This window comes from Acanthochromis polyacanthus, chromosome 5 (genome assembly GCF_021347895.1).
Source record: "Acanthochromis polyacanthus isolate Apoly-LR-REF ecotype Palm Island chromosome 5, KAUST_Apoly_ChrSc, whole genome shotgun sequence".
Classification (NCBI taxonomy): domain Eukaryota; kingdom Metazoa; phylum Chordata; class Actinopteri; family Pomacentridae; genus Acanthochromis; species Acanthochromis polyacanthus.
Window position 1 is genome coordinate 16,389,524 of NC_067117.1, and position 26,472 is coordinate 16,415,995.

A 26,472-nucleotide genomic window follows, 5' to 3' on the forward strand; every position below is an offset into this window, starting at 1 on the left:
CATTTAGAACTGTCTGTTTTATATCAGTAGAAAGAAAATAAGCAGAAAGTTGCGCTACAAAGCCAACATTGTTAACATCTAGTCTATTATTTAATTCTGCATCATGAGACTTAGCAGAATGTTGGTCGGAGATCTTTAAATCTTTCGTTTTCCACCACTGGATTTTTTTCTTGTGGTTCCTGAAGTAAGAAAGAAGTTACCCAACAATGAGAAAGTATAAGAGGCCCCTTTTCCCTACGTCAAATGGTCAGCCAAGAGGCCCCACATTCCCTTCAGAAAACAGTATTGGTGAGTGTTGACATGAGAGCTGTATGATATCATTTTTCGCAGCTCCCACATAATCATCTGTTTCATGCAGGATTACTTTCCATCTCTCCAAATCTCTAAACACTCCTTTGAGTTTTTCACACTTTGAATGAAAACATCACTGTGCCGTTTTCTGAGAATATAAAGTATTTTGGCGATTATTTCTGTTTTCTGTGCCGCGTTCACGCTCCGTTATGTAATTCTGCGTGTTTCTTTCTTTGTGCAGCAGGCCTATGTGTCCTCCGGCCACCAGATGGCGCCCCCCAGTCCCAACACCAACAGTAGTAGCAACAGCAGTGGCGGAGGAGGGGAACAGCTGAGTAAAACGAACCTGTACATCCGCGGCCTCCATCCAGGAACCACAGACCAAGACCTGGTCAAGCTCTGCCAGCCGTGAGTGGTTTTTGAGTTTTTCTGTCTGATTATCGATCTTACTGAGAGATTTTGCTTAAATTTTAAACGTAACGTCAGCTGACTGGTTCTCAAGGATTCAACATTGTGACATTTTTAAAGGAATAGTTAAATGTTGTACGGAAGATGTATTTTTTTTCTTTCTTGTCAAGAGCTGGATGGGAAGATAGATGTCACACTGGTTTCTGTCAGTAGCTGTGTTTTTGTGACGTATTTTTGTGTGCATTTTCAAGTATCATACTAGAAAAAGTTCCTGGATACCGTCAAGCCAATTTTGTAAAAACGTGTAATGCTCACTTGAGGTGATTTTTGACTATTTCAAAAAAAGTGAATGGGTACAGTGGGTGGCAGAAGCACCTTTTTCACAAAAGTTCTGATGTAGCAAATACTTGACTCATGACTGGTCAGCTGTTTCTGCCTCTTTCATTGTCATTCGCCTCTGAAGAGCATAAGCAATACCAGCTTAGAATAATTAAAAATATTTCCTGAATACCTCTCTCCATTTTTCCTCTCATAGACGACCAAGGTTTTGCTTGTTTCTTCTTCTTTGAAGTTTTGGCAAACAGCTGGTCTCGTTTGCAGCTTGTTCTACTCTGTTTATTACAGCCATTTGTAATGTAGCGTAATAACCACCTTCTGACGACACCAATCAGCCTAATTTAATCAGTCCATAGCAATCAATGAAAACTAAGTATATTGCATTTACTCGACTATTTTTCAAAAGATTGTTTCAAATTCACTTGATGATTACATGACAACGCTGCTTGAAAAATAAACCTAATAAAATAAACCTAGAGCCATGATGTGTCAGCTTTTTAAGCATGAACACTGACTCTGTAAACAATTTTTAAAATACGCTTACCAGTAACTCTAAAGCTTCTTAATTAAAATGTTTTATCCTGATTGTTACATCTGTTCACATGAAGAATTATAATAGTTAAAGTGGCAATTTCCGTCAACGCTCGATTTGTTCTTTTGGCATCACCTTTGGCAGTAAGTGGTAACTGCAGGTGTGTTTTTTGGAATTGACTTCTCAGTGATCCAGACAATGTCACCTGTGTGGTGATGTCAGAATCTGGCATGGCTCCAAAGTAATTCAAAGCCACCACTCACAGAAGTGATATGCTGAGCCAGGCTAACTGCTAAGATAAGCTAATCTTTATGCTAATCTAAGCTAGGCTAATTATCTAATTCTATAGGGGTAGTAGTGAATAAAGGTATTTCTCAAAATATTGAGCACTTCTAGTAATAATAATTCCTCCTGCATATAAGCCTGCTGTATTTTGATTGAAGTTGCTTGCATACAAATAAGCCATCAAAGACCCCAAATGGTCACAAAATACATATGACGTTATATACGGCAAAGGTAAATTATTACTTACACAATAAAATGCAAAAGGGATGCCATGTCTGAAGGAAGCATTGGAGCTTTTGATGTTTGCAGATTTAAGATGTGGTTGTGTCGGTTTTCACAATTGTTTCCATAAGCTCAGAATTTTCACACTTTGGTTACATTTGAATGTTGTTTAAGTCAGAAGTGCTATGTCTTTATGCCAAATGAGGTTTTGATCTGACCATGGCTGTATTTACATTTCAGTCCACATAAACTGGAAGAAATTTTCCATTGATAATTATCTTTGATGCTAAATTAGAGAAAGAGTTATGTAGAACCTTTTCATGTGCAGATAACATCTGTGCTGTCCAGAGCTAAGGTCTTCATCTGTTGGACACATGAAATTAAATTGTTTAAAGCCATAATTTCATGTTCAAAAAAAAGGAACTGTTTAGGCAGGAAGGAAAGTGGTTTCCGAATAAGGATGCAGAATTACCACAACTGACGTCTGTTTGATTAAATCTTGACAATCCCAAGAAAGCAAAGAATTGTCAGCAAAATGGTGGAGCTGTAGAGGCAAATAGAGGAAAAGAAAGATCAAACGCAGAGATTCATGAAACAGACGCAGAGGTGAAGAAGGAGAGAGGGGGCCACAGAAGGGTACAGCATGTTGCCTCCTTATGTCCTGATTTAACCTTGCACTTTTTGTGAGGCTGAATTGGCTCCAACTCAGTCAACTAAAACTCACTCGCCTCTAGACAAACAGCCTAACCTCCACTGTTGGCCTTACGTGCACACTGACACACACATATGCAGATAAAAGTCGGTAATAAAGCACCCAAACTGGTTTTGGCTGCTCCAGGTCAGGGCTACACTGTATGTCACAGAAGTGATTTGTGAGTTTAAGTCATGCATTCGTCATTTTCAGGGGTCATTCACAGTAGCAGCACACATCCGTGAGCAAGTATTGCTAATATAGCCTGCCTTCATATTATTCTTTACACCACAGCCTCTCCCTCTTTAATATTTGTGCTTTACTTTCCATTTTATCCAGCCTAATCCTATGTAGAAAAGGCTCAGAAATATCAAATCCGCGGAGCAAACTTACATGGCTTGTGACCGCACACACACACACTGTCAAAAGTGGGACAGTCAAAGAAAATCTGAAATCTGCGGTCGGTATGTGAATCGCGGGAACCTGTAAAGGCAGTAGATTTATAGAGAAGTCATTGTGGAGAGAGGACTGAGGCTTTGGAGGTGGGTGGGAGGGCTACTGTTGAGGGGGAAACTTAAATGAGTGGGAAAAAAGAAGCAATGCCTGCTGGGAAAGAATGTCAGCCGGCCATATATGGCTGAGGACTGTGTTTTAGGTCCCTGTGGCCTCCATAGTGTGGTGGGGCTGGTGTTATTCTCCAGAGGGGCTGGGGTAAGCACACTGCTTGCTGACCTTTAAACTCTCCTGGCATCTTTGTTGGGGAAAACATGAAACATGGCTTTTGTTTTTCTTTGTCATGCTGGCAATAGAAAAACTGATCAATGGGTTTCAGTCTGGCAGCATCACTTTGAAACCAGGAAAATTGGAGGCAAATAATATCTGCTGCATGAGCCTGATTTTACAGGGCTGTATGTACATTTTCCAAGTTGTCCAAAAAAATAAGAAAAACAGTTAATAAGGCAATAATTTTCTACTTCAAAAGAATAAATAAGTCACTAACAAAATATATAGCAGAAATCTGAATATATACGAACAAAATATGTCATATTGCCCTTGTAATCTTTTGATTGTGTGCACTTCAGCACAAAATCATTGGAAACAATTTCCTATTATTCCAGTTATTATTGTACAATCTGTCTTCTTCCAACAGCAATGACCAGAGGAAATATATCAGTTATGTGACTAAAGGCCTTTTGTTTCTACATATGCAAGATTGTTAAGCAGAAATCCAGGCCACAGTGTTTATTATATATTTATGGATTTATTTTTTGTTTAAAGAAACACTTTTCAATATTTTAACTGTTACATGAGAAAGAAAGACAACATAGCCATTACATTTGTCCATGATTATTGGTTAAGATGTGTTCTTTAGCTTCTAATAAATTCATTTTTTCTAAATAATATAGGGCCACAATGATAAAAAGAGGAAAATCCAAACTTTAATTCAAGTGCATTTATTCAATGGGGAAAAACTCATACATTAAGCCCCATCAACCCCCTTTTGCCAACAAAACACAACTAATCTTCTCCTATAATACATTTTTCTACAATTTTCAGTGTGAGAGTATGCTTCTGCAATAAAAATTGAATTTACTTTAAGGCTTTCAACACATCTTAACCAGGGTTGCCAATAATTATGGAGGGCGCTGTATGTTCTGACTTACTGCTCACCCTGACTAGTCGCATCGTATACAGTCTGTATATGCATATCTTGTAGCATCAGTTTACACTGAGCTTGTAGATGCCAAACATTTTGCTGATTGTTGGGTAGTTTGCTTGTTTTTTTGAGAAATCAACTGTTTTCTTTACTAGATTAAATTTAGCCAAAGGTCACGGAACGCTGTCTACAAAAACAAGGAAGGGAACTGATTAAAGTTGCCTCAAAAGACTGTGTGTGTTTGTGTGCTGAAGGTGTTCTAAAGTTCTTTGTATCAGTGAAAAGAGATTTTCCTGAAAATGCACTGCTATAAAAAGAAACCGGTGGAGGTGTGGAAGTTTGTCTTATTTAATTTATGCCTTTTAGTTGAGAAGAACCTCAGTTTACATGGTCTGTCTAAACATATGAGTAACATATGGCTTTGTTTTAGCTCCAAGTCTTTACTTATTGTCCAAGTTTTTCAATTAGTTTTAAACAAAAAAAATCACTATGAAGCTATACTAGATTTTGAAAATGTATCCACGTTTGTACTCAGTGAAGCTCAGAGATATGGTGTAAAATTTCAGTTGGGCTAGAAGGGGTTAAATTATATGTTGACTGATGAGCACTCTGCAGCTGTTAGAGGACAGAAGGAAACTATAAACATAGCCTTTGCAAAGTTCATCTGGCTATTTGGTAGTGGATGATGAATTATTAATGTTGTTAATGAAATGAGGAACTTTCCTTTATAAGTAATTATCTATCGTAAATTTCTGTTCTGTGTGATTTATAAATCATTGTAGTTCATCATAATGAAAATTCTCTACATTATACATGCACACATCCAGCTATGCTTTATTGTAGTAGCTGAAGTGTGCACGTAAGCCTTGCTCATGCATGGATCTGAGGCTGTTTTTGGCCTGGATGTGCTTGTATACTTGAGAAACCAGGAGGAGATGAGGTCACAACGTTTTAGCATAAACTTTATACTCAGGTGTCAGTTGTGGCACAGATCTCTGCTGCGACCGTCTAGTCAGGTCTGAGTCATGTCCACCGAAACAAGGCTGGAGTGTAGGACCCAGCGGTGCGCTGCGATGTGAGGGTGGAAAAACAGACAGAGAGAGGGAGGTGGTGGGAAGGAAGGCGAACTGGAGGGGTGAAGCATCAGGTTACAGTGTACATTCCGCCCAGACGCCATGTCGCCCAAACAGAGGAACACCAGCCTCCCTCACTGGATGAATTCCCCAGACAAGGGCAGGTCTATTATACTGTAGTGCTGATGCACCGTCTTATAACACTGCATTCCATTAGTCTCCATATCTTACATAACACTTCTCATTCACTGCTTTTAAGGTGATTTTTTTCAACCATGAAAATTTATGATACTGCATTAATTGATTCTACTCTTTTACTCATTTGCCTGATTGGTCACGTGTTTGTGTTGACAACTGCAGACTGAAATAACAGGTTTGGACACTGGCTTGTGTTTGACACATTATTTTCCCTCTTTGGTTTGTACATATAACAAGCGTAGAGTAAGATGGTCTTGACAGCAAGTATCTCCATTTGCCAGTCAGACATAGCCGCTGACAACACTTTAAAGCTTTATTCAAGCCAAAAATACCCAGGCAGAGCTGTATTTAGGAGAGAGGTGTTTGTGTGTTTGTCTCTGTGTGTGTCTGGTGAAGACAGGCCTGGAACAAATAGTTTTTGGCCCTGGGGTGCTGTCTACTGTCTGTCGAAAACAACATCAGGAACAGAGTTACTGTACAACCTCCACCAGCAGACAAAGACAGAAGGGTGGAGACAGACAAAGTTCTCTGTGACACTTCAGATCACATTAGGAAGGCACAAATGACTGCATGCGGGAGTGTGTATTCATGTTAACACCTGTAGTCACGCAGCCTGAAGAAACCTGAAAGTATTTGTATGCATGCGGTAGGAGCAGATTCCTGCCTTTGCACCATAGTCACCTTATCTGTCACTGATCCTGTTCTCTGTATTCTTGTCTGTTCCTGAAGGTACGGCAAAATTGTATCGACCAAGGCCATCTTGGATAAAACCACCAACAAATGTAAAGGTGAAATATGTTTTATGTTACTTTTTTTTAAATTAAAAATTGTCACAGTGATTTGTATTTTTGCATAGTTGTTGCTTGAACTTATTCTTGTGGGTTTGGACTGCATGTAAACTAAGGAATTGTCCGTCATTTTGTAAAATGCACTCGATGTTAACTAATGTCTGTAAGTTAAAGATCCCTGGGTTGCGCTGTCAGAGGGTTAAAGCAGGTGGACGAAGCTGTGTTCAGAGCATTTTTGAGAGCATTTTAACATGAATTTGTCTGTTTTCCAGGTTATGGCTTTGTGGACTTTGACAGTCCAGCAGCAGCACAGAAAGCTGTTACAGCTCTGAAATCCAGCGGGGTCCAGGCTCAAATGGCCAAAGTAAGAATTAGCCAAGTCCCGATCAGCTCTGTTGGACAAACATCAGTCCTCCAACCTCTAAACTTTACCAGCCAGCGTTAGGTTTAAAATTCCCAGTGCATTCTATCATACGGTCTTGTTCAGCACATATTGATCTCTGTTAAAGTTGGACCATCAAGGGTCATAGTCCCTTTCTGCACACGTATGCACTCTTCCTCTCTATGAGGTGAACTGTAACATGCAGTGGCCTAATTGCTGGTGAGATTTCTTGTTGGGTGCAAAATACACTCTTGTTTATAGGAAGGTGTGTGTTCTGTCTTTCTATGTGCCAGTGATGGACAATTTTAATAAGGGTTGAGTCAGATGTAGACTAGACTTATTAATAGCAGAAGTAGTGTCTTTGTTGATCATGTTTTTCACCATTTTCTTTCCTCTGTCTAGCCTGTCTGCCACTCTTTCATCCTCATTTTGCCTCTTCATTGCCCTCCTCCCTACCTTCTCTCTCCTTTCCCCTCACGCCCTCGTCTCTGTACTGTGTATGTTGCTAACCTGCTCTTGTTGTAGCGCTTGTTCTGAGCTCTTTGTCCAAGTGTCTGCAGTCAAAGCAACTCTTGTCGGCCCATTAAGCTGATCCCTCTGGCTCTCAGGCTCCCCATTGAGGGAACCCAGGGGAGGGTGCCACTACACCCACTGTCAATGGGACAGGCACAATGGACTGGCATTGTCCATCGTCTGGGCCCAGGCCTGGGGCTGACACCAGCACTTAATACACTCCACCCCAATGTCCTGCCCCCTCCCCCTGTCCTGCACCCAAACAGATCTGCTGCAATGTAACACCAGGGTCTCCCTCGGCCCAGTCCTGGAAAACTGTAACAGATCCACGCTGCCAGCTGACCCAAACTGGTCCAATGCAACTAAACCCAGAGTCTAAGTTCACTGCACCTCCTCTGTAAGAGTGCCACATAATCCTGTGTGTCTCAATACCTGAGAAGTGCAACTGGACACCAAAACTTAACTCACGCAGACATGTGCTCAGGGAGAGGTGTTGATAACCACTATATAAACCTAAATATATACAGATGCGTCAGAGACACTGGGTTACTTCAGGCCAGAAAAAACACGCATTAGTCTTGAGCCAATTTGATATCAATATCAAGTGTTGTTTCACCTGTTGGCGACTTCACCATGGCTGCTGCAGAGTGTTGATCACAAACACAATGGGCCACACCTTGCACTTGATGTCCTTTGAGCACGCTCACTCCCTGAACGGGCCACCCCAGCCTCCAGGCAGCAAACCCAGAGGAGCTGCGTGCGTAGGGGCAGGGGAACAATGGCAGGGTTAAAAATAGATCCCTTCTTACTTCCCAGCACCTCCCAGTTCAAATTCAGACGTCGGCTCACATGCGCTGCTCGACACACTAACCGGCAAATCTGCATACACAAGAGACACACCTTATCGGACATGGCTCACCTCGGGTCGGGCACACAAAAAAATGCACAGTGACACCTCAGCAAATCCCATTCATGTGCTTGAGCTGGGTGCAACAACATGTTCATGTCACAACAGGATGAAAGCTTGTTTGGATATGAAATTGGCTATTGTGTGAAGGCTACTAGGAGAGGTGAAGGGTAAACAAACAAAAACGGGAGGGAGGCTTTTTTTTCTGTCTTTGTTACATTGCCTTGAACTCTATTAGTCTCAGCTGGCTTATGACCTCCTGTAGTGTGCCACTGTGTTACATAATGGTCCTGTTACCCGAAGTGAAAATAGGTTATCTCTTCTCCAGGTGGCTCATGGCTGAGAACAGAGGCTACTGATGCTGGCAATAAATCTTTCTCTAAGATTGCTGTTGACACACTTTAATACCATAAATGCTCATAGGAATTCTTCATTGTCAGATCAAACCCTTGTCAAATTTACCAGAACAGCTGTGTCAGCCTGTGCCATTATATGTGTGTTGGCTTTGCTGTCCTGTTTGTTAGTCCAGCTATAATTATTGCACTGCCAAAATACCTAGTCAGATGTAAGGCAGAAGATTTTACTTAAAAACATGCCTAAGACAAGTAAATTTGGCTTTCAGTTCAGTAAGAGAATTTTACCTCTTTAAAATGATGTAACTGACTGTCATTATAGCACATAAAATCTTAAAAGAAAATTTTTAAGCCATCTAGTTAAGCTTAGCTTGTGCAAAAGAAGCCAGTAGATAGACATGACCCTTGTATCTACCGGACAGCCACTCAAAATAAAGATAAAGTTGCTTATCAAGTGAAGTCAAATGACAATTACAGGAATTACGACACAGGAAGATAATCCACTTCTGCTAAAAACAAGACCAGCTACATTTTGATCTACCTATAAGATTATTACATTTAGTTAGACCTGCAGTTTTTAACTTGTATTGTTCCATATTATATCCGATGCACGATTAAAAACTGTATTATTGTGGTTTGCAGAGCTGTCTAATGGCAGCAAACATTAGGAAAAAGAGAGAAAATGGGGATTGATTGAGGTAAATTATGTTTTGATGAAGGAGAAGAGCCTGTTAATCAGCAGACACTCATCTACTTCTGTCATCCTCCTTTTTTAATTACCCAAATTACACCAGACTCCGGCTACTTCCTAATATGTCGGTTGCCTCTGTCTGTGTAAAATATCAGCCTTTTGAGCTGCTAATTTCTCCAGCCCTCCCTTTGCTCTGTCCTCTTCCTTGATTCTCTGTTTTCCCTTCCTCTCCTTTTAGCCCAGCCTCTTTTCTCCTGGTTGCCAGGCTCCTGTTGCTCTGTGAACTCTTTAACTTTATGCCTGGCTTCCTGTCTGCTTCTGCACGCTCACACAGGGTTTCACTTTCAGGCTAGTGCTGTGAAATAAGTCTCTGAATTATCTGTCGTCTTAATTTACTTGGAGCTATGAAGATGTCCTAATGAGAGATGATTCTAACGAGAAATGTGACTTCATGCTTGTGGACAAATTCATATTTGTAAATGTCGAAGTATTTAGTGTGCAAGTGAAGTTATAAACACAGACAGTTGAGGCAGTGGCACATAGAGAGGCATTAGTGGCAAATTGTTCAGTTTCAGTTTACTGGTCAGACACTAATTGCTTGAAAATATTTTATCCGTATCAGGTCCTGTTACAGAATTGTGTTTGACATGACGGAAATGATGAAGCATTAATGTGCCAAGAGCAATGACAGGTGCAGATGGAAAGACAGGTCACACACTGCTGCCTACACAGACATTTCTGCTGCTTCTGTGAAAAAAAAGATTTTGAAAGTGACAAGAATTTTTCCATTTGCAAATGCAAATTCGTGAGAAAAGATGTTGGAAAGTGTGCTAAAATAAATGTCACATTGCAGTTGTGAAGCACTCGTTAAGCCTCCTGTGAGGCCTTTTAATGCAGTGCCTCAGCACATAGTGATACTTTAATAAATCAAAATGCAGCGGTACCACCTATCTTCCTTTATGCCCTGAAAAGATGTGTATGTGAATTGATTTTCATTTGTGCTGCCGGTACAGCAACAGGAGCAGGACCCCACCAATCTCTACATCTCCAACCTGCCAGTGTCTATGGATGAGCAGGAGCTGGAGAGCATGCTCAAGTCCTTTGGCCAGGTCATTTCCACACGCATCCTCCGAGATGCCAACGGGACCAGCCGTGGTGTTGGATTTGCCAGGTCAGACTGCAGCACTAAGCGTTGATCTACAGCGCCCTCCGTAATTTTTGGCACCTCTGGTTAAGATGTGTTGAAAGCCTTAAAAAAATTCAATTTTTATTGCAGAAGCATGCTCTCACACTGAAAGTTGTAGAAAAATGTATTATAGGAGAAGATTAGGTGCTGTTTTGTTGACAAAAGGGGGGTTGTACAAAGTAATAACATCAGGAGTGCTAATAATTGTGGCACACATGATTTGATGGAAAATAATTATTTCTGAACGTGTGATTTTTTTTTTCCCACTGAATAAATGCATTTGAAGTAAAGGTTGGATTTTCCTCTTTTTTTCATTGTGGTCCTATATTATTTTTTTAAAAATGATTTTTTTAGAAGCTAAAGAACACATCTTAACCAGGGGTGCCAATAATTATGGAGGGTGCTGTGTGATGATTTGAGTTTCACTTCTGCCATACCCAAACCTGATGTAAACAGTTGCTCCACAAGAGGAATTAACTTGAACTTTGTGTTTCAGAATGGAGTCCACAGAGAAGTGCGAGGCCATAATTCAGCATTTCAATGGCAAATTCATCAAGACTCCACCAGGAGTGCCTGGTGCGTGGAATGTTTGTTTTGTATTATAGTAACCTGATATTTTTGTTGTTAGTGCCAGAGCCGTGTGAGTGTTTTTGTTCCCCACTGTGATCACTGAATTCACTCTCGTTTGATCTGTTGCTCTCTCAGTGCCCACAGAGCCCTTATTATGTAAGTTTGCAGACGGAGGTCAGAAGAAGAGGCAGAACCAGGGGAAGTACCTCCAGAATGGAAGGCCCTGGGCTAGAGACGGAGACACGGTAACACAGCCGGTTTGAACTCGTCATTCGTAGACTCACACTTTTTTCTCTTTAGGGAAATTAAAGCAAGAACATGTTTAAAAGTTTTGCGTTTGATCATCGTCACTGTGTGTTAGCTCACTGTTTTAGTACATGCAGCACTGGTGTTTGCATGACCTCACTGGTTCTGAATCCTGTGTATTGTTTTCCCAGGGAGGAATGACGCTTGCGTATGACCCCACAGCTTTACAAAATGGGTGAGTGGTATGCACGGACTGACTGAAAACAGTCCCAACCCTCCAGGAAAAATAAACATAGTAGTCAATCTGTGGTGAAAGGCCGCCCTCTGCTGGACATCACCAGAACACATACTGTGAATGTAGCTGGAGACAAACTGCAGATTGTTGACATGGTGCGTCTGTCTTCATGTTTTCTTCTCACTTTGCTCTGTGTGTTCAGCAGCTTCTACTCCTCACCTTACAGTCTGGCTCCAAACCGAATGATTGCTCAGACTTCTCTGTCGCCCTACATTCATTCTCCTGTCTCATCCTACCAGGTGGGACATTTCACTGTACTCAGATTCAAATTAAGTTTAGTTTATGGCCATAATGGCATGACTGTGAGTAATTATTTTTCTGTTCCTTTTCTGTGCTGAGCCCCTCATTATGTTCCCACATTATGTAAGTTAACACACAGGAAGGACCTCTGCCTGCATTTCTTAGGGTTCTGCACTGTATCGTGACCTTTCTCTGCAAACCTACGTTTTCAGGGCTGTGAGGGGGACTGTAAAAGCATCAGATGAAAAATAGAAATTAATTTCATGATGTGTTTCCTGATCTACAGGTACACAGCCCGTCCTGGATGCACCATCAGTCATACCTCATGCAGCCAGCTGTGAGTATATCAGCTTCTTTTTTCCTATTTATACTGAGACACTTCTTGTGCCTGAGGTAGGTCAGATAGTTGTCACCAGTAAAAAGGCTTAGTATAAATGCCACCAAGAAGCATTTGAAACATCACAAGTGTTAAAAATCCAAACTCAAGCCAAAAAATGACACTAAAATTAGGCACATTTCCCTTGTCACATAAAAAGCAACAGGACAAACGCAGTTCCAGCAGTAAAACAGATACGGCTACATAGACAAAATGTTGAGTTGAAGCGATTATCTGATCCCTGATCGGTGCAGCTGTTAAATAATCTGCCCTGGTGACATTACAATGACCTGTTTGGGTGAGAGAGTGGTGTGTGGTAGAACACATGAAGGCGTCCATTCTGCAGGTTATCCATTAGTCACTGTTAATGGATGCATTTATGCCACATTTCCACACAGTTCTACATGCATGTGTGAGTTAAGTCATTTCTATGAGAATCCTTTGTGATCTCTGATGTACTTTAAAAACTCCTTAATTTTTTTTCCATAATTTTGATTAGGTTGACAGTCCGATTACATAAACGAATGGATTAAAAGGACCTGCATGCGTATACATAATTTAACAAAATATTGCACAAAGCTGCCTCCACACCTGGCAGCCAAAAACTCCTGCCTCATTTCTCACTCTGTAAATGCTCCATGTGAATATATTCTATAAAACTAGATGGTGAAAACCCGCTAAAATGAATTTCTCTTCCATGGCTGTGGAGGCATTTGCAGTAATTCATAAAGAAATGCATTTTATAGTTAAACACCAGGGGATATAATATATTAATTTGCAGATACCTATGTGAAATTGAGGTAACTGCCAAGCTAATCTTTTGGCATTTTAACTTAGTCATATATAAAAATGTTTAAGTTACACATATTCTGATATTTTTAAGGTGGTTTGAGAAGCACTACCACCTCCATTGGATCTACAGCAGTGACCCCTCTGATTTACGCTAGCCAAAAGTACAGACATTAAGGGAAACACATCTGTTGAGTCCATCAGTCCCGTTAGCATCCTGCAACACTTGTAGCGTTTGTAGTGTTCTTTAAAGTTGTTTGTGTGTCTGCTGCATATGTCGTATGTGCTTTGTCATTAGGGGTCATTGTTACCGAGACAGATTAGAATGTAATTTATGATGTAACTAATGTTGATGCAAGCATGTGACTGAGTGTAACTGAAAGTGTATTAAATCATATCTGGACCTCATCCCTGAAGTGGTAATGAAAGTGAGAATGGGCCCAATCTCTTGTTCATCTTCCCCCCCTAAAGTTAACTGTAGTTCTGTTTACAGCAGGTCTTGAATTGCACTGTATGTTTAAGCCCAGTTGTCCTTTGAAATGAAAATGTGCTCCGGTGGGATTGTGACTGGTTGACTTTACATGTGAAGGATTTAACTACATTATTGATTTGTAGTACCTCAGTAGTCCCTCTTAAATTTCTTTGTGTGTGTGTGTGTCTGTGCATTTCCAGGGTACAGTTCTTACCCCAACAATGGATCATGCCATGTCCATCCAGCCCACGTCCATGATGGGACCTCTCACCCAGCAATTAAGCCACCTGTCCCTGGGCAGCACGGGCACAGTCAGTACCCGTCACACACACACTCACACACACAAGTGATGCATAAAGCAGAAAATTATCCCCAATGCCAGCTGCCCTGAAATGCACAACTTCACTTATTCATGTTAAATGCTGAGCACCATTTGTATTTTCCTCTGTGCCTTCCCTGCAGTATATTCCGGCCAACACAACTATGCAGGGGACCTACATCCCCCAGTACACCCCAGTGCCTCCCTCCAGTGTCCCAGTAGAGGTATGATGCTTGCTTGCTTCAATGTCAGCTACTTACTTTTATATTTCTATAGAGTGGATGACTAATGATTAAATACTTTATATGGATTAACCCATATTGCTATATGTAGTTGAGGCATGATACAAAAGTAGTAAATGTGATTGTTTGAAGTGCTAACTGACTCATTTACTGGACTGGAGAAGTTTCTGTGTCACTGCTGAATTTGCCTTGTCAGAAAGTTCATGTGTTTTTTTTAAATTGTGGTTTATTTTAGGGCCACAACCAAAGATTTTCCTAATTTATCCACTATGATTTTTGATTAATCAAGTAATCGTTTTGTCTTTAAAACAGCAAATACCATTGAGAAAGGTTTTCAAATGTCTTGTTTCATCTGATTAGCTGTCAAACTGAAAACTGACAAGGATGAGTATTATCATAGCTGCTGATTAATTTTCAGTCAGTCAGTTCCATTCCCACTTCAATGTGTTTCCTGCTTTTTTGTCTTTGCTGATGCTGTTACATTTCTAATCTGGATGCACCATAAGTGAGTCTCAGATTTAACTTGTGCTCATTGAAACCTTTTGGGTTTCAGTGCATCTTAGTAATAATAATAATAATAATAACAAACATTAAGATAGAGGAACATCGTAAGTAGGCATCATATAGACTTAAATCATTTCAAATCATTTAGGTGAAATCAGGAGTTATTAGATTTTTCTGTCTAAAAGAACAGTTAATACAACTTTTAAATAATTCAGATAGTGAAACAGCGTCGTATGTTGTCTAAACAACAGCATCTTGGGTCTGTTTAAGTGCCTCCATTAGCCAGCTGGACGAGCCTTCACGATTGTTTTCACAGCCGTATGGCAGTGACTCCACAGTCTGTGTGTTTCAGTGCTGCAGCAGATCTGGCAGAGCGCTCTGTAACAGGGCCTCTGTGCCTGCCGTGACTCTTGAGTCATTTGTTGAAATGTGGAGCTTTAATGGCCTGTGGGATGAGCAACACAGTGAATGAGAAAAGGGCAAGTTTATGAATGGGAAGAGGGTGAGTAGTTAACCAAGAATTTAGGCTGTGATTGGATGAATGGGATCAAACTGGATGTAGGAGAGGAGAAGCTGTGGTAGACTGAGAGTAGGATTCTAATCGACATGATGAACTTGAACCAATTCCTGAATGAGGTCAAAACTGACTCCATCTGTGAAATCTGACCTTTGTACTCTTTCATCCACACGAAAGTATTCTGTGTGTTTAATCTCTCTTATGTGTAAGCTGAAATCAGTGTAACAGACACATTGCCATTAACTAAAAAAATGCATAATCTGCTTCTTACATTTTATTTTACAGGAGAATGGTGGTCAACAGCAACAGGTTGCCATGGAGACTCCCGCAGAACACACAAACTACTCATACCAACACACCAAGTGAAGCTAAGGTGGGACATTAAACGTTTCTCTGCTTGGTCATGCAAATCACATGTAGTTGAATGTTTTTAAAGCATCTGAAAGGTTAAATTATAACAAGCATGACGTACATAAAAATATATTTTTTAAAAAACATGGAGGCATGATGCGTATTGTGGCTTTCTGGATGGGAAGTAATAAAATTATTGGAGGTCAGGAGCATGTTTATGAGTTGTGTGTTCTTTTGTTGAGCGGCCTCTGGAGCTGATGATCATATTATTGACTGCTAATCAGTTTGTTGCTCTTTTGTGAAGAAAACTTTATCTGTTAAAAAAAAAGGAATTAGACAGCAACTAGAATTATTATTTTTTTCATTTGCAAGGAATCAGTTGCACGTAAAGGATGTTGTTCGAAGTAGTAAACCAACAGAGAATAGTTTTCAAACCAGCAAACAGCAAACTACCTATATAACCCACACTGCACTGCATGCTCAGCACCAAACAACAGACAGACTAAACTGGTGACCAACCAGTGCCCATAGTAGAGCAGAAAGCAGTTAAAAAGTGATCCAAGAGTAGGGACTCCCTTTACAAGAGCACAGTCCAGTGTGTAACAGCCTGTGCCCCACAAAATATAGAGAAGTTTTTCAAAAAATATTAGTTTAATTTGCTGTACTTCACTGTGGTTTTGAATGTTGTATACAGCACTTTTAAGCATCAGACTTTAACTTCTGTGTGTTTAAGTGTCAAACCAAACCAAAAAAAACCATCGTCACTTGCCATTGAGGCACAGTTTTTATAAGCAAAGCCGCATTCATGCTAAGAATGAAACAGAATGTACTTCAGTTTGAAACACCCTTAAATTATTAAGCCCAGTCAAAATGAGAAAAATTATTGATAAGAAACACAGATCGTTTTGCAATTTTGAAACTTGTCAGTTCAGAAAATAATTTGTAGCAATGCCTACTGTAGCTAATATGTACACAGCAAAATAACAGCTGTGGTATTATTGAATCTCATCCAGTGTTTTCTAAGCTATGAGCAGAATGTGTTGAGTAGCTTCAGCGTATTAATACTGAGCCGTGTGTTTTGCAGCTCCCAGCAGGGTGGGGCTGAGGGCACGAAGTGAATCCGACCAAACAGGATTCACATGGAAGAGATCTGTGCTCCATACCATCACTAAGCACCTGGACTTGAACATGGATGACAAAAGGAACATGTGTGTGATTGTGAGTGTGTTTGTTTGTATGCGTGTGAGTGTGTATGTCTGTTTTGTTTTGTTTTTTTTAAGACAAAGGACAACACTTAACGTCATTGGACTTTTCTGCTCACATCCTCAAGAGTTGATCAACCAAAGGTGGGAATCTTCTTCAGAGAAGCTTTGATCTATTTTGATAACTGAAAAAGGAACATAACAAAAGAAGCTTAAAAAAAAACTTTAAAAAAAACGTAGGAGGGGAGGAAAAGACACAGAGCATTATTTTTGTGCACGTAATATAACAAATCCTTATTTTTAACAGAGCATTCTGGATGTTTCAGAGTGATTCAAGGAAGAGTTGAAACACAATGTGTCTTTTATTTTTTTGTAAAATATGCAAACTTTTATTTTTATTTCCTGATGTCTGTTGTTTGACATTCTATTTGCAGCAGTGGGGGCAACAATTTGTACAGATTTAAAACAGTGCAAACACTTTTGCTGGTCTGATGTGTCGAGTCATTCTAACCCTAATGGTAAACCGTTTAAAGCTACTTCTTCCTGTAACTGCTGCAGAGATTTCTATTCATGCATGGATGATGATAACATTGACTGTTTATAGTTTATTCAAATTAAGTTTTTTTTTAACTTAAAAATCATCCTTTCATACGTGAACAAAAGACAATCAATTATTTATATTTATATTTGAATTATAGTTCTATTTTTTAGAATTTTTAGGTCATTGAAGCATCCATTTTTAGAAGATACCTTATTTAATACTGTAGTCTATGAAGGCAAGACGAAATAGACGTTAAGAGCTTACCCCACGCATTATTGAGCCTTAATATTTGACCCGTGAAAATAATTTTTTGATGGTTGGATGACTTTAAATTCACTTCAAGTCCGGCATTCACCATCTGAAAAGAAACAAACAATAAATGACACTTGTTCATTCTAATGCTGCATTCGGTTGCAACTGGGAGTTTTTTGACATTTGTCAGAGAAAATGCCACCAGAAGTTAATTTTCGTATACGGTAACTTAGATTGTGGGTTTCTCACCTCCAGAAACTTTCATTAAATCTGTTGACATGTATCAATATTGTCACAGTTCAGTAAAGCCTTCACTGTTTGCTGAAGTTAACACTTTAGCATTTGCCTTCTACATTTGTCCCGGCAGTTTAATAAATGGCTGCATTTTGAATAAATATGATACTAAAATCTGTGTATTTTAGCTGTTAAAGCTGACCACAAACAGAAAATCTAAAGCCCCCCCCCCATTCCACCTCGATGTGGTTTCAAATTCCTGCTTCACACTTCCAGGGTACATTGAATGCAGCACTGTAGTCCTCCTGTTGTTTTAATGTAACTCCATGTTAAATCCTCGTCTGTGAGAAGTGGTTTTAAGCGGTTTTGTTGTGGCAAACCATCAGGTATCATTAATTTCATCCTCCGTCAAAGGGATGAACATGTTTTAGAAACGAGCAGTTAGATTACTGAGAGATTTGTGTACAAAGAACAATGCAGTTACTAAATTAAGATATAGTTTAGCAAAAGCAATGAGGGAAATCAAATGGAAGACTAACAAAATCCCTGAGAATAATTTGTCTGCTAGGAAAGGGAGCTGTAAGTCTTTTTTCAATGCTGCTGTCACCTGAGTTTTCTCTGTCAGTGATTTTTTTTTTTAGTTTGTAGAAAGTTAATTGTCTCCTGTTTTTTTCTTTTGTCTGTCACTTGAAAATCTTTGAGCTAATTTGCCTTATTTTTGATGAATTAATCTTAGAAGTAAATTAGAGTTTAGCTGTAGATTTTAGCTTTTTATAGAATAGATGTTAGCTTTTCTCTGCGTAAGGATTGATGCTGTTTTCTTGTGCACATCGACTTTTCTCTTGTTTTCTTTTCACATGAATTTCCGTTCCAAACTTTGCGTCGTCTGTCCTGACATTGTGTCTGGCCTGTTTGTAGGAAGCCTTTCAGAATGGAGAACTGAACCAAACGATTAGTTTATCTAGTGCTGATGCTAAAGATTCATACTGATGCTGCGTCGGTGCTGCGGCTCAAACAAGCTTAAGTACAGAAAAAGCTGGATATGTTTCATATTCTGTCAGTCAGCACATCGAGTGGAGCTCACGTCACCATCCAAATATGTTGAATTTTAATTTATACAGACATCAAAAACTGTAGATATGTAGATAATAGAAATAATGGTTTTACAAAGGACTGCTCACTAGACCATGGAAGTGCCATTAAAGACAATTCTTACAGCCTTTAGTGAGACAGCAAGTCTGAATGAATTTGTGAGTGATCCAAAATTCTGCAAAAACTATTTTTAGCTAAGCCTTAATGTTTTTCTCTCTGGATGAACTGCCTGTTTTCTCATAGGACATTGATTTGTATATACTGCGGAAATGGCAGCAGGCTTCTTTGAGTTAGTTGGTAAATGGTAAATGGTAAATGGACTTGCTCTTATATAGCGCTTTTCTACTCATCAGAGTACTCAAAGCGCTTTTACAACAATTGCTCCCATTCACCCAGACACACACACATTCACACACTAATGTGCAGGTTGCTAATCAACCTGCAACATCAGTCAGTATACATTCACACACCAGTGGAACAGTCACTGGTAGGCAATTCGGGGTTCAGAATCTTGCCCAAGGAAACTTCGGCATGCAGCACATGACTAGGCGAGAGCGGGAATCGAACCGCCAACCATTCGATCATTGGACGACCCGCTCTACCACCTGAGCCACAGCCGCCCCAGTTGTCGTCTCAAGTCAGCTGCAGGGTTCCGAGGAGCTTTTCTTCCTGCTCCTCGACCATCCATGTTTGAATCCAGTGAAAAGCAGAGCGCGATAACGTCTTTCTTGATGCTCACCGTTCGATGATTCTGTCTCTGGCTCGTCATTTCCTCACGTTGGCTTTTTTGCTGCGTGTTTCTGTTGTACATCTCTGCAACCAAAGACATTGTAGCCACCCACCGTTTAGCTTTCTGTCTCAGATAAACCGCTCTCCTCATCTGCTGTCTGTAGCTGGATAAGATGCCTTTTTAGTCGTTCTGATAGATTCAGAAAGAGAAAAGGCTGCAATAAAGGTGTTAACATGCGCCCGTCGTTCCACATTATGGCTACAATCTAAAGTTTATTGGCTCTGTCGCATAAAGGACATGCATCCGAATATTTCAACTCATTTTCATGAATGCATAAATAAATGTGTTAGTAGAGTGTTGAACTTTCTTGACCTCGGCAGACATCCAGGAGGAACACAGAGCTCAGCTTTTGTAATGTTGTCAAACATGAGAGTTTTCAGACACGGGAGCTAATTTTGTAAATAGCCTTTCTTTCCTTCCACTTGCTCTTTTCACCATTTTGTTTGTTTCTTCTCGCGTGTTTTCTTGATTTTTTAAAAATGATTTATAACCTGTCCAGATAACACAGTGACTAGCAAGTTTTCAGATTCAGTGCACCATGAAGGAAAAATGTTCAGAGAAATGATATTCCATGTATTAGCCATCACTTTTAATACAAAAACAAGATTTTGGAACTATGAAATGACTTGTTACAATGCAGTGCTTATTTATTTAAATTTTTTTTACAACAATAATGATATTACAGGAAATCATTTTGCTGTGAGATGAATTGATTTTTAAAATTACATGACCTTTCTAGGCCTGCTAAAAGCAGTGGTGAACTCCACCAATAGTACCCAGCATTAGAAAGAAAACAAACCTCATTGCACTTATTTTTAGTCCGCATCAATTTGTGTGCTCTTTTTGTCCATCCTATTGGCGATTGGATGACTTGTTTCATAGTTTCAAAATGTTTTGCTGCTAAAACAGGATTTCCAAACAGGTGGTTGGATGTTGTCCATTCTGGATTTTCAAAATCTCTAATTTTATTTTGGTTGATACCAGTGCACCAATTACCTAATGATGCTGATACATAGTAAAGAGTTTTCTGTTATTTTGATAGTGAGCAGTTTAAGCAGTTCAATTTCAAATCGTAACTCAGAAATGTAATCTTAAGGGGACATTTCTGATCAGAAAATGCTAAAAACACGTCTCGCTGCTCAACACTGTATGAACCAAGTTTATGTGAATTGCAAGCATTTTGAAAATCCAATGGGCCCATCTTACTGCCTGCTTGCGAACGGTTTTCTTATTTATACAAGAACTCATTTTGTACAGTTTTGTTAGAGGAAAGAGGTTTTGATATTTGTTTTTTTTTTTTGCAAATGCCACTTGGCTACTTTTGTCTTCCTGTGCCAGAGTTGCTAAATTGTCTGTAACTTTTGTTTTTTTTTATTGATTGAAATAAGATTTTACTTCTTTCTGGGTTTTCTCTTTGAATTTGAATATGTCAGTTTTTCTTTTTTTAATAAAAGCCTTGTTTCAACATCTGGGTGAGCCTATCTTTTAACTGGTAACTGTTGGGCCACATTGTTTACAGCTATTCTTGCAGTAGGTCAAAACTGAATAACCACTTTATAATCTGTACATTTTCTAAATCCATTTACTGTTTGCAAGTTTGTAGAAGACTAAAATTCCAAAATACTTTAAAAATAAAACTGTAGTAAGTTAATTCCACTGCACATTTTATAGAAAAAAATTATTTAAAGAATAGTTAATTCACTACACAATTAAATCATAAAACACATGTATTCCTAAAATATTCTGTACGTCTGTCACACTTGAAAGGCCACATTATATTTACAATACAGATTGAAACATGTCTAATAACTTTTAGTATTGTATGCACTTTCCCTTTGTTAGCTTTGGATCTTTTTATCATTTGAGGTTTCCCTAACACCGTATTTCCCCCTCAGAGCATCAATGTCCATGTACAGAACACACATACAAAACACTGAACTTGTCAAGTATGAAAATAAACCTACATATTGTTCACCAAACAGAAAAGCAAACTCAACCCTGCTGAGCTTGAAAGTGCAGATTCCCTGAATATCCACTATTGGCTCAGTGACGGATAAACAGTGATGGATGAAGTTGATTTCTCTCTTGTGTTTGTAGCTTTTATCCACTTCTGAGCCTGATGGACTAAACACACACTTTTGGATGGGGAGGTGTCAGTAGACCCCCAGAGCAATTCACAAACCTCTAAACAGGATTGCCAGCCTACAGAGAAAAACTGGAAGGTGTGGATTGTGTTAGGGCACAGCGACAAAAGAGATTGCGTAACTACCAGCAAAGACGCGACAGATTGCTCTAATCAAAACACATAAAGCCCTGATGTTGACTTATTCTGAGGGAAGATGAATCCAGGTTGCTTGTTGAGCTTGTTGCTTTTTGAGTTCAAAAAGTGCATTTAGTGCTTGACATGCTTCAGTCGCGGCCTCCCCCCATGATCTGTAGCAGGAAGGAGAACAGGTAGATGATGTCCAGGTAGAGGCTGAGAGTGGCAAAAACATATTCCTCTGGACTTATAGTGTAGCGCTTGTTCCCTAGGAGCAGCTGGGTGTCGAATGCCAAAAACTGTCACAGAGAAAGACCCAGACAGAGAAAACGAGTATTATAACACAGGGAAAGCACACAAAATGCCTGATGACACTGACACTTTGTTTAAGGATCTGATCCTCACCAGAGTAAAAAGGATGGCTCCTAGCACTGCATAGATGGCATGTAACCAGGGAACCTGTGGTGAAAAATAACAAGCGTTACAAGACACAGTTAAGAAGAAAAGCAGGATGCTAATTTAAGTAAGACAGCATGGGGAAAGATTATCTGTGGGGTTAATCCCTTTCCATTATCCAAGTGCAGCTAGCAGCACCTGTGGCATTACCCTGATACTGTTGTTTAACTCTGTCTCTGCTAATTTAGTCCTCTTCTAGAAGGGCAGGATTGGATGGTTCGAGAACAGGTGAAGGAGGGGAACTTACATATCCGAATGGGACGACAATGGAGAGGGTGATGGCACAGAGAAGCATGACCATGCACAGCGAAAACAGGATGCCCTGGCAGGACGTGACATCAACCTGCAGAGAAAAAAATGCACCAAGCGTTCATGTCATTGTTTTGTTTTGTTGCTGGGCTGTTCGAAAGCAGTTTGACGTTTGCTTCTCACCTTGCTCTGGAAGCTGAAGATGGTGACAGACAGACACACCAGAGCTGTGATTCCCAGACACAGCGCCACTGACTTGGTGTTATAAAAGCTGGAGGAAACGAGAACACGTGTATATTAGTAAAGCTGCTTTGTCTCTCCTCCACCCTAAAAAGACTTTCATGGCTGATACTGATCAACACATCCCTGCAATGTATAATTACCTCGACACAAATCCCATCATGAAGGACATGCTCAAAGTCTGTATAGGAAAGCCAAAAAAAACCAAAAACATAAATCCAGTTAAGCTGAGAAAAAGCATGCTGTATTTTACTGTGAAGAGACGTATTTCAAAGTAAAGTACTCACAAAGAGAACTAGCAGAATGACATTCCAGGGAAACTGTCTCCTGTTGAGGTAAAAAGGAAATTTGTGAAAACAACTTTACTACAAACTTATATCGAAACAGAACTTTTTTCATGCTGGCATGAATATCTGTATTCTTTATGCTGCAAAGAGAGTTTACCTCAGGTCTCCACAGCAGGACAGTGCAATGTAGGTGGCAAAAAACATGAGACTGAAAAAGGGGGAGAAGAAAATAACAGATAGCTTAATACAAAATGTAGAAGAAAAGAGAGTCAGTGTAATGTGGGCTATGATGTGTTTTCACTTACTAAGATGCCATGTACAGGCTGGGATGGGTCTGAATGTAAAACCTCACTGGTGCGCTGCAAGAGGCGAAAATGAAATTGATTCAATTCACACTCAGATAAAAGCAGGAGGGAAGTCAGAATTAAGCAAAAGAGACGTATAAATAGTTACCAGAATGTGAAGAGACAAACAACTCCCACAGTGACAAACAGCTGGAGCATGAGAATGGCGTAGACCTGCAGGTACAGCGGACAAACAACGTGTCAGAGTAACAGAAGTACCACTGCAGCATGTAGTGTAGTTTTTTTAATTAAATACATTTTCAGTACCTTCCTGATGAAAGTCCGTCTGATGGTCTTGTCGTCCCAGGAGAACTGGGCCTGCATCTCCTCATAGCCTGAAGGCAGAGACGAGAAGGAGATATGTGAGGCAAATGAAGCCATCATGCTGTCAGTTTTAACTGTTACTAACCTATTTTTGAGGGGGGAAAAATTAAGTTTTGGAATGAAAATGAAAAAATTGAAACGATATTGATGGAAAAATAGCTTGAAAAAAATCCATTTGTCGTCATTCTTTGTTAGTTTTACCCAAATAATGATAATAATAATAATAATAATAATAATAATAACAATAATCATCATCATCATATACAACAAAATTACAATAACACAAAATCTAGTATCGATTTAGGGTCTGTGTGGAACTAGAAGCCAGTGTTTGCACTTCTATTACCAGCACAACATGTCAAACTACATGGAGGTATTTTTCTCACCTGCTGTCGCCTCCTGATAACTGGGAGGCTCATTGTTGTCGCCTACCTGCTGGGATATAAAAGCACAGTTTGGAGGGTCAGTACATTTTCACTCGCCCGTACAGAAATGGTAGCTGCTTTTACAGTCATTGTACAGCATAAAATGTGCGTCTACTCTGATACAGAAACCAGCCCAGTGGTACTTTTCCTCTCATCTTTGTTTTAGCTGCACACACTCGGTGACATATGAAATCTTTACAGATCAAACCAGCCTCAGACGCGTTTTCCAAAGCAGCCGTCTTGTTTGACTTGTTCAAAAGGCTCCATATTTGCATAACCAGTATAAATAACACAAGTGTAGAGAATAAAGCAACGTCACTTACACAGACATCAAAAGTCATAATCAAAAATTGTGCGCCTTTATTTGTCTCAGGTTAGTTTTTCCATCAGAAACGCAACAAACACAGTCATGTCCCAAAACAATGACTATAATCTGTGCCCTTCGATGAGCTCATATTTGGAGTAAATAGGCCTACATCACAGTTCTAATCACAAGAAATAAAATTAAGAAGTTGCAGACCCAAATATCAGTGTAAGTGTTGCAAACAAGTTAAACATACCTTTTCCTTTTTCATGGTTTTTCCCTTATTGCTCCTTTGTATCTCTGATGATGATGAGGACTGTTCAGATGTCCCTTTTATATATATTTTAAGGTATGAAGCTGTGATAAATCCAAAATATGAAAATGTCCTTCTTCCTTTTTTAATATGCTCTGTGAGGCTTCAAAAAAAGAAATAGATAAGCTTGTGAGGAAAAGTGTTGTCCGTGGAATAGTTGTTGCTCTGAATTTGTGTGCAGTGTGCGGATTACAACGCAGCTTTATAGGCCTGCGTGTGGTTAATCTCCCTCTAACCCTGATCCCACACCACCCCCATCCTCGGCCTAATGAGGTCTGTCCAACTCAGTCCAGGTAGTCCCACATCGCTGAGATCAGACCGGACCGTACCACTGCTGCTGCAAAACGGGGGCGTCATTTATGTCTTCTCTTTTCTGGCACAGAGCTTCTTAACAGCGTTCCAGGACGGTTAATCATCCTAGTGCTCATCAGAAAGATTCAAAGGAGTTACATATCTGAATTACATATGCATTATATAACTATTTTAATCCACTTTTTGGGTGGGGGGTTGTGAGGGGAACGAGGGGCAGAGACATAGAGGGTATTTGATAATCAGCATATGCATTTTAAAACTGTAAATAATTATGATTGTTGATACGCACAAAAAACAATCACAGCACATTTGAATTTCTTTGTACACTCATATGCACATGTACTGATAAAATAGAAATTACTGCTGCTAATTATCATGATCAGTCAATACAATCAGTGTAAGCTTTGTTTGTCATTTGTGATTTGCTATTTGAATAAATGAATCGATCAAACAAACTCTGGCAAACAGTTGGTTTTGTCTAATGTTTGTGCCATATTTTACAGCCATAGTCTACTTTATTTTTAGCAAACAGGTAGCGTTAACATATGAGCTCATCTTTTCATGTAAGAGGCTGCTTTAGTAACAGGCACACCAGACTAACGAGAAGGAAGGTAATGGCATTATGGATTACCCAAGTGGAAGTTTACTAGCAGCCTGTCACCTTTGATCTTCTTTTCCTCAGCTGCTCGCCTCTTTAACAAGCACAAGATAAGCCAGGAGCAAAACCTAGGGAAAGCATTTGCGTAAACATTTTCCCAATAAATATCGATCTTCATTATTTTCTTTAATATAGAATGTCCGATGACTGACGGAAAATTAGGTGAATAAAATCTGCTGTTTGCAACATGGCAGAGCGGCTGTGTAGGCTACTAGACTGAAACACATGTTGATGTGATGTCTGTTTTTTAACTGATAATGTTTACATGTTATGCCTGACATGAAGGTGAGACACAACAGGCAAAACAAAAGAAACCAAAGCAGGAAATACAAGAAAATGGCCAAAATAAACATTTAGATGCTTATTGTTCATTGGAAACTGATGCAAACTCCTGCATATTTCATTACAAAATTCTTCATCTGCATATTCAAACGTCAAACTTAACAAAAATTGTGATATAGGGAAAGGTAAAGGGACACACACACATTAAGACGTCACTTAAAGCTTGTGGAAATCCCAACTGAGCCTTTGCTAGGTCAGCAGAAAGATCCAGAAGAAGCAGCGCAACGTCCAACAGAGAAAGAAGAAGAACAGGTGGAACAAATCTGTGGGAAGCTGGAATGTTTGAGAAACATCCCGGTGCACCTCAGACCAAGACACACTCTGAAATGAAAGTTGGTAACCTCAGGATAGAACACCCAGACACAAGTTTAGCCACATTATATATGCAGCCCAATGCAGCAAGGAGTACAGAG

At 39.7% G+C, this 26,472-nt stretch overlaps 2 protein-coding genes across 4 annotated transcripts in view; one reads left to right on the plus strand and one right to left on the minus strand.

The window, feature by feature from the left end:
- The window catches only part of LOC110960674 (RNA-binding motif, single-stranded-interacting protein 2-like), a 33,492-nt gene extending 12,482 nt beyond the window's left edge, over nt 1–21,010 (plus strand). Inside the window, exons 2-14 of one of the 3 annotated variants that reach the window (XM_022208019.2) lie at nt 536–699; nt 6,423–6,481; nt 6,754–6,845; nt 10,341–10,498; nt 11,010–11,089; nt 11,219–11,328; nt 11,521–11,564; nt 11,767–11,863; nt 12,151–12,201; nt 13,702–13,812; nt 13,964–14,044; nt 15,369–15,456; nt 16,519–21,010. In XM_022208019.2, the coding sequence (XP_022063711.1) occupies nt 536–699; nt 6,423–6,481; nt 6,754–6,845; nt 10,341–10,498; nt 11,010–11,089; nt 11,219–11,328; nt 11,521–11,564; nt 11,767–11,863; nt 12,151–12,201; nt 13,702–13,812; nt 13,964–14,044; nt 15,369–15,449 (1,128 nt within the window). In that variant the 3' untranslated portion in view covers nt 15,450–15,456; nt 16,519–21,010. Of the gene's footprint in view, nt 1–532; nt 700–6,422; nt 6,482–6,753; nt 6,846–10,340; nt 10,499–11,009; nt 11,090–11,218; nt 11,329–11,520; nt 11,565–11,766; nt 11,864–12,150; nt 12,202–13,701; nt 13,813–13,963; nt 14,045–15,368; nt 15,457–16,518 lie in introns of all 3 variants that reach the window. The other 2 variants (XM_022208018.2, XM_022208017.2) reach the window with 2 other exon arrangements.
- Nucleotides 20,803–25,127, minus strand: faim2b (Fas apoptotic inhibitory molecule 2b). The gene is made up of 12 exons (XM_051948425.1): nt 24,691–25,127; nt 24,092–24,140; nt 23,649–23,716; nt 23,491–23,555; nt 23,343–23,396; nt 23,195–23,245; nt 23,038–23,077; nt 22,894–22,931; nt 22,694–22,781; nt 22,509–22,604; nt 22,211–22,264; nt 20,803–22,104 (listed from the first exon to the last, which is right to left on the minus strand). The coding sequence occupies exons 1-12, from the start codon at nt 24,703–24,705 to the stop codon at nt 21,955–21,957; spliced, it is 768 nt and encodes a 255-aa protein (XP_051804385.1). The 5' UTR covers nt 24,706–25,127; the 3' UTR covers nt 20,803–21,954.
- Nucleotides 25,128–26,472: the final 1,345 nt, after the last annotated feature.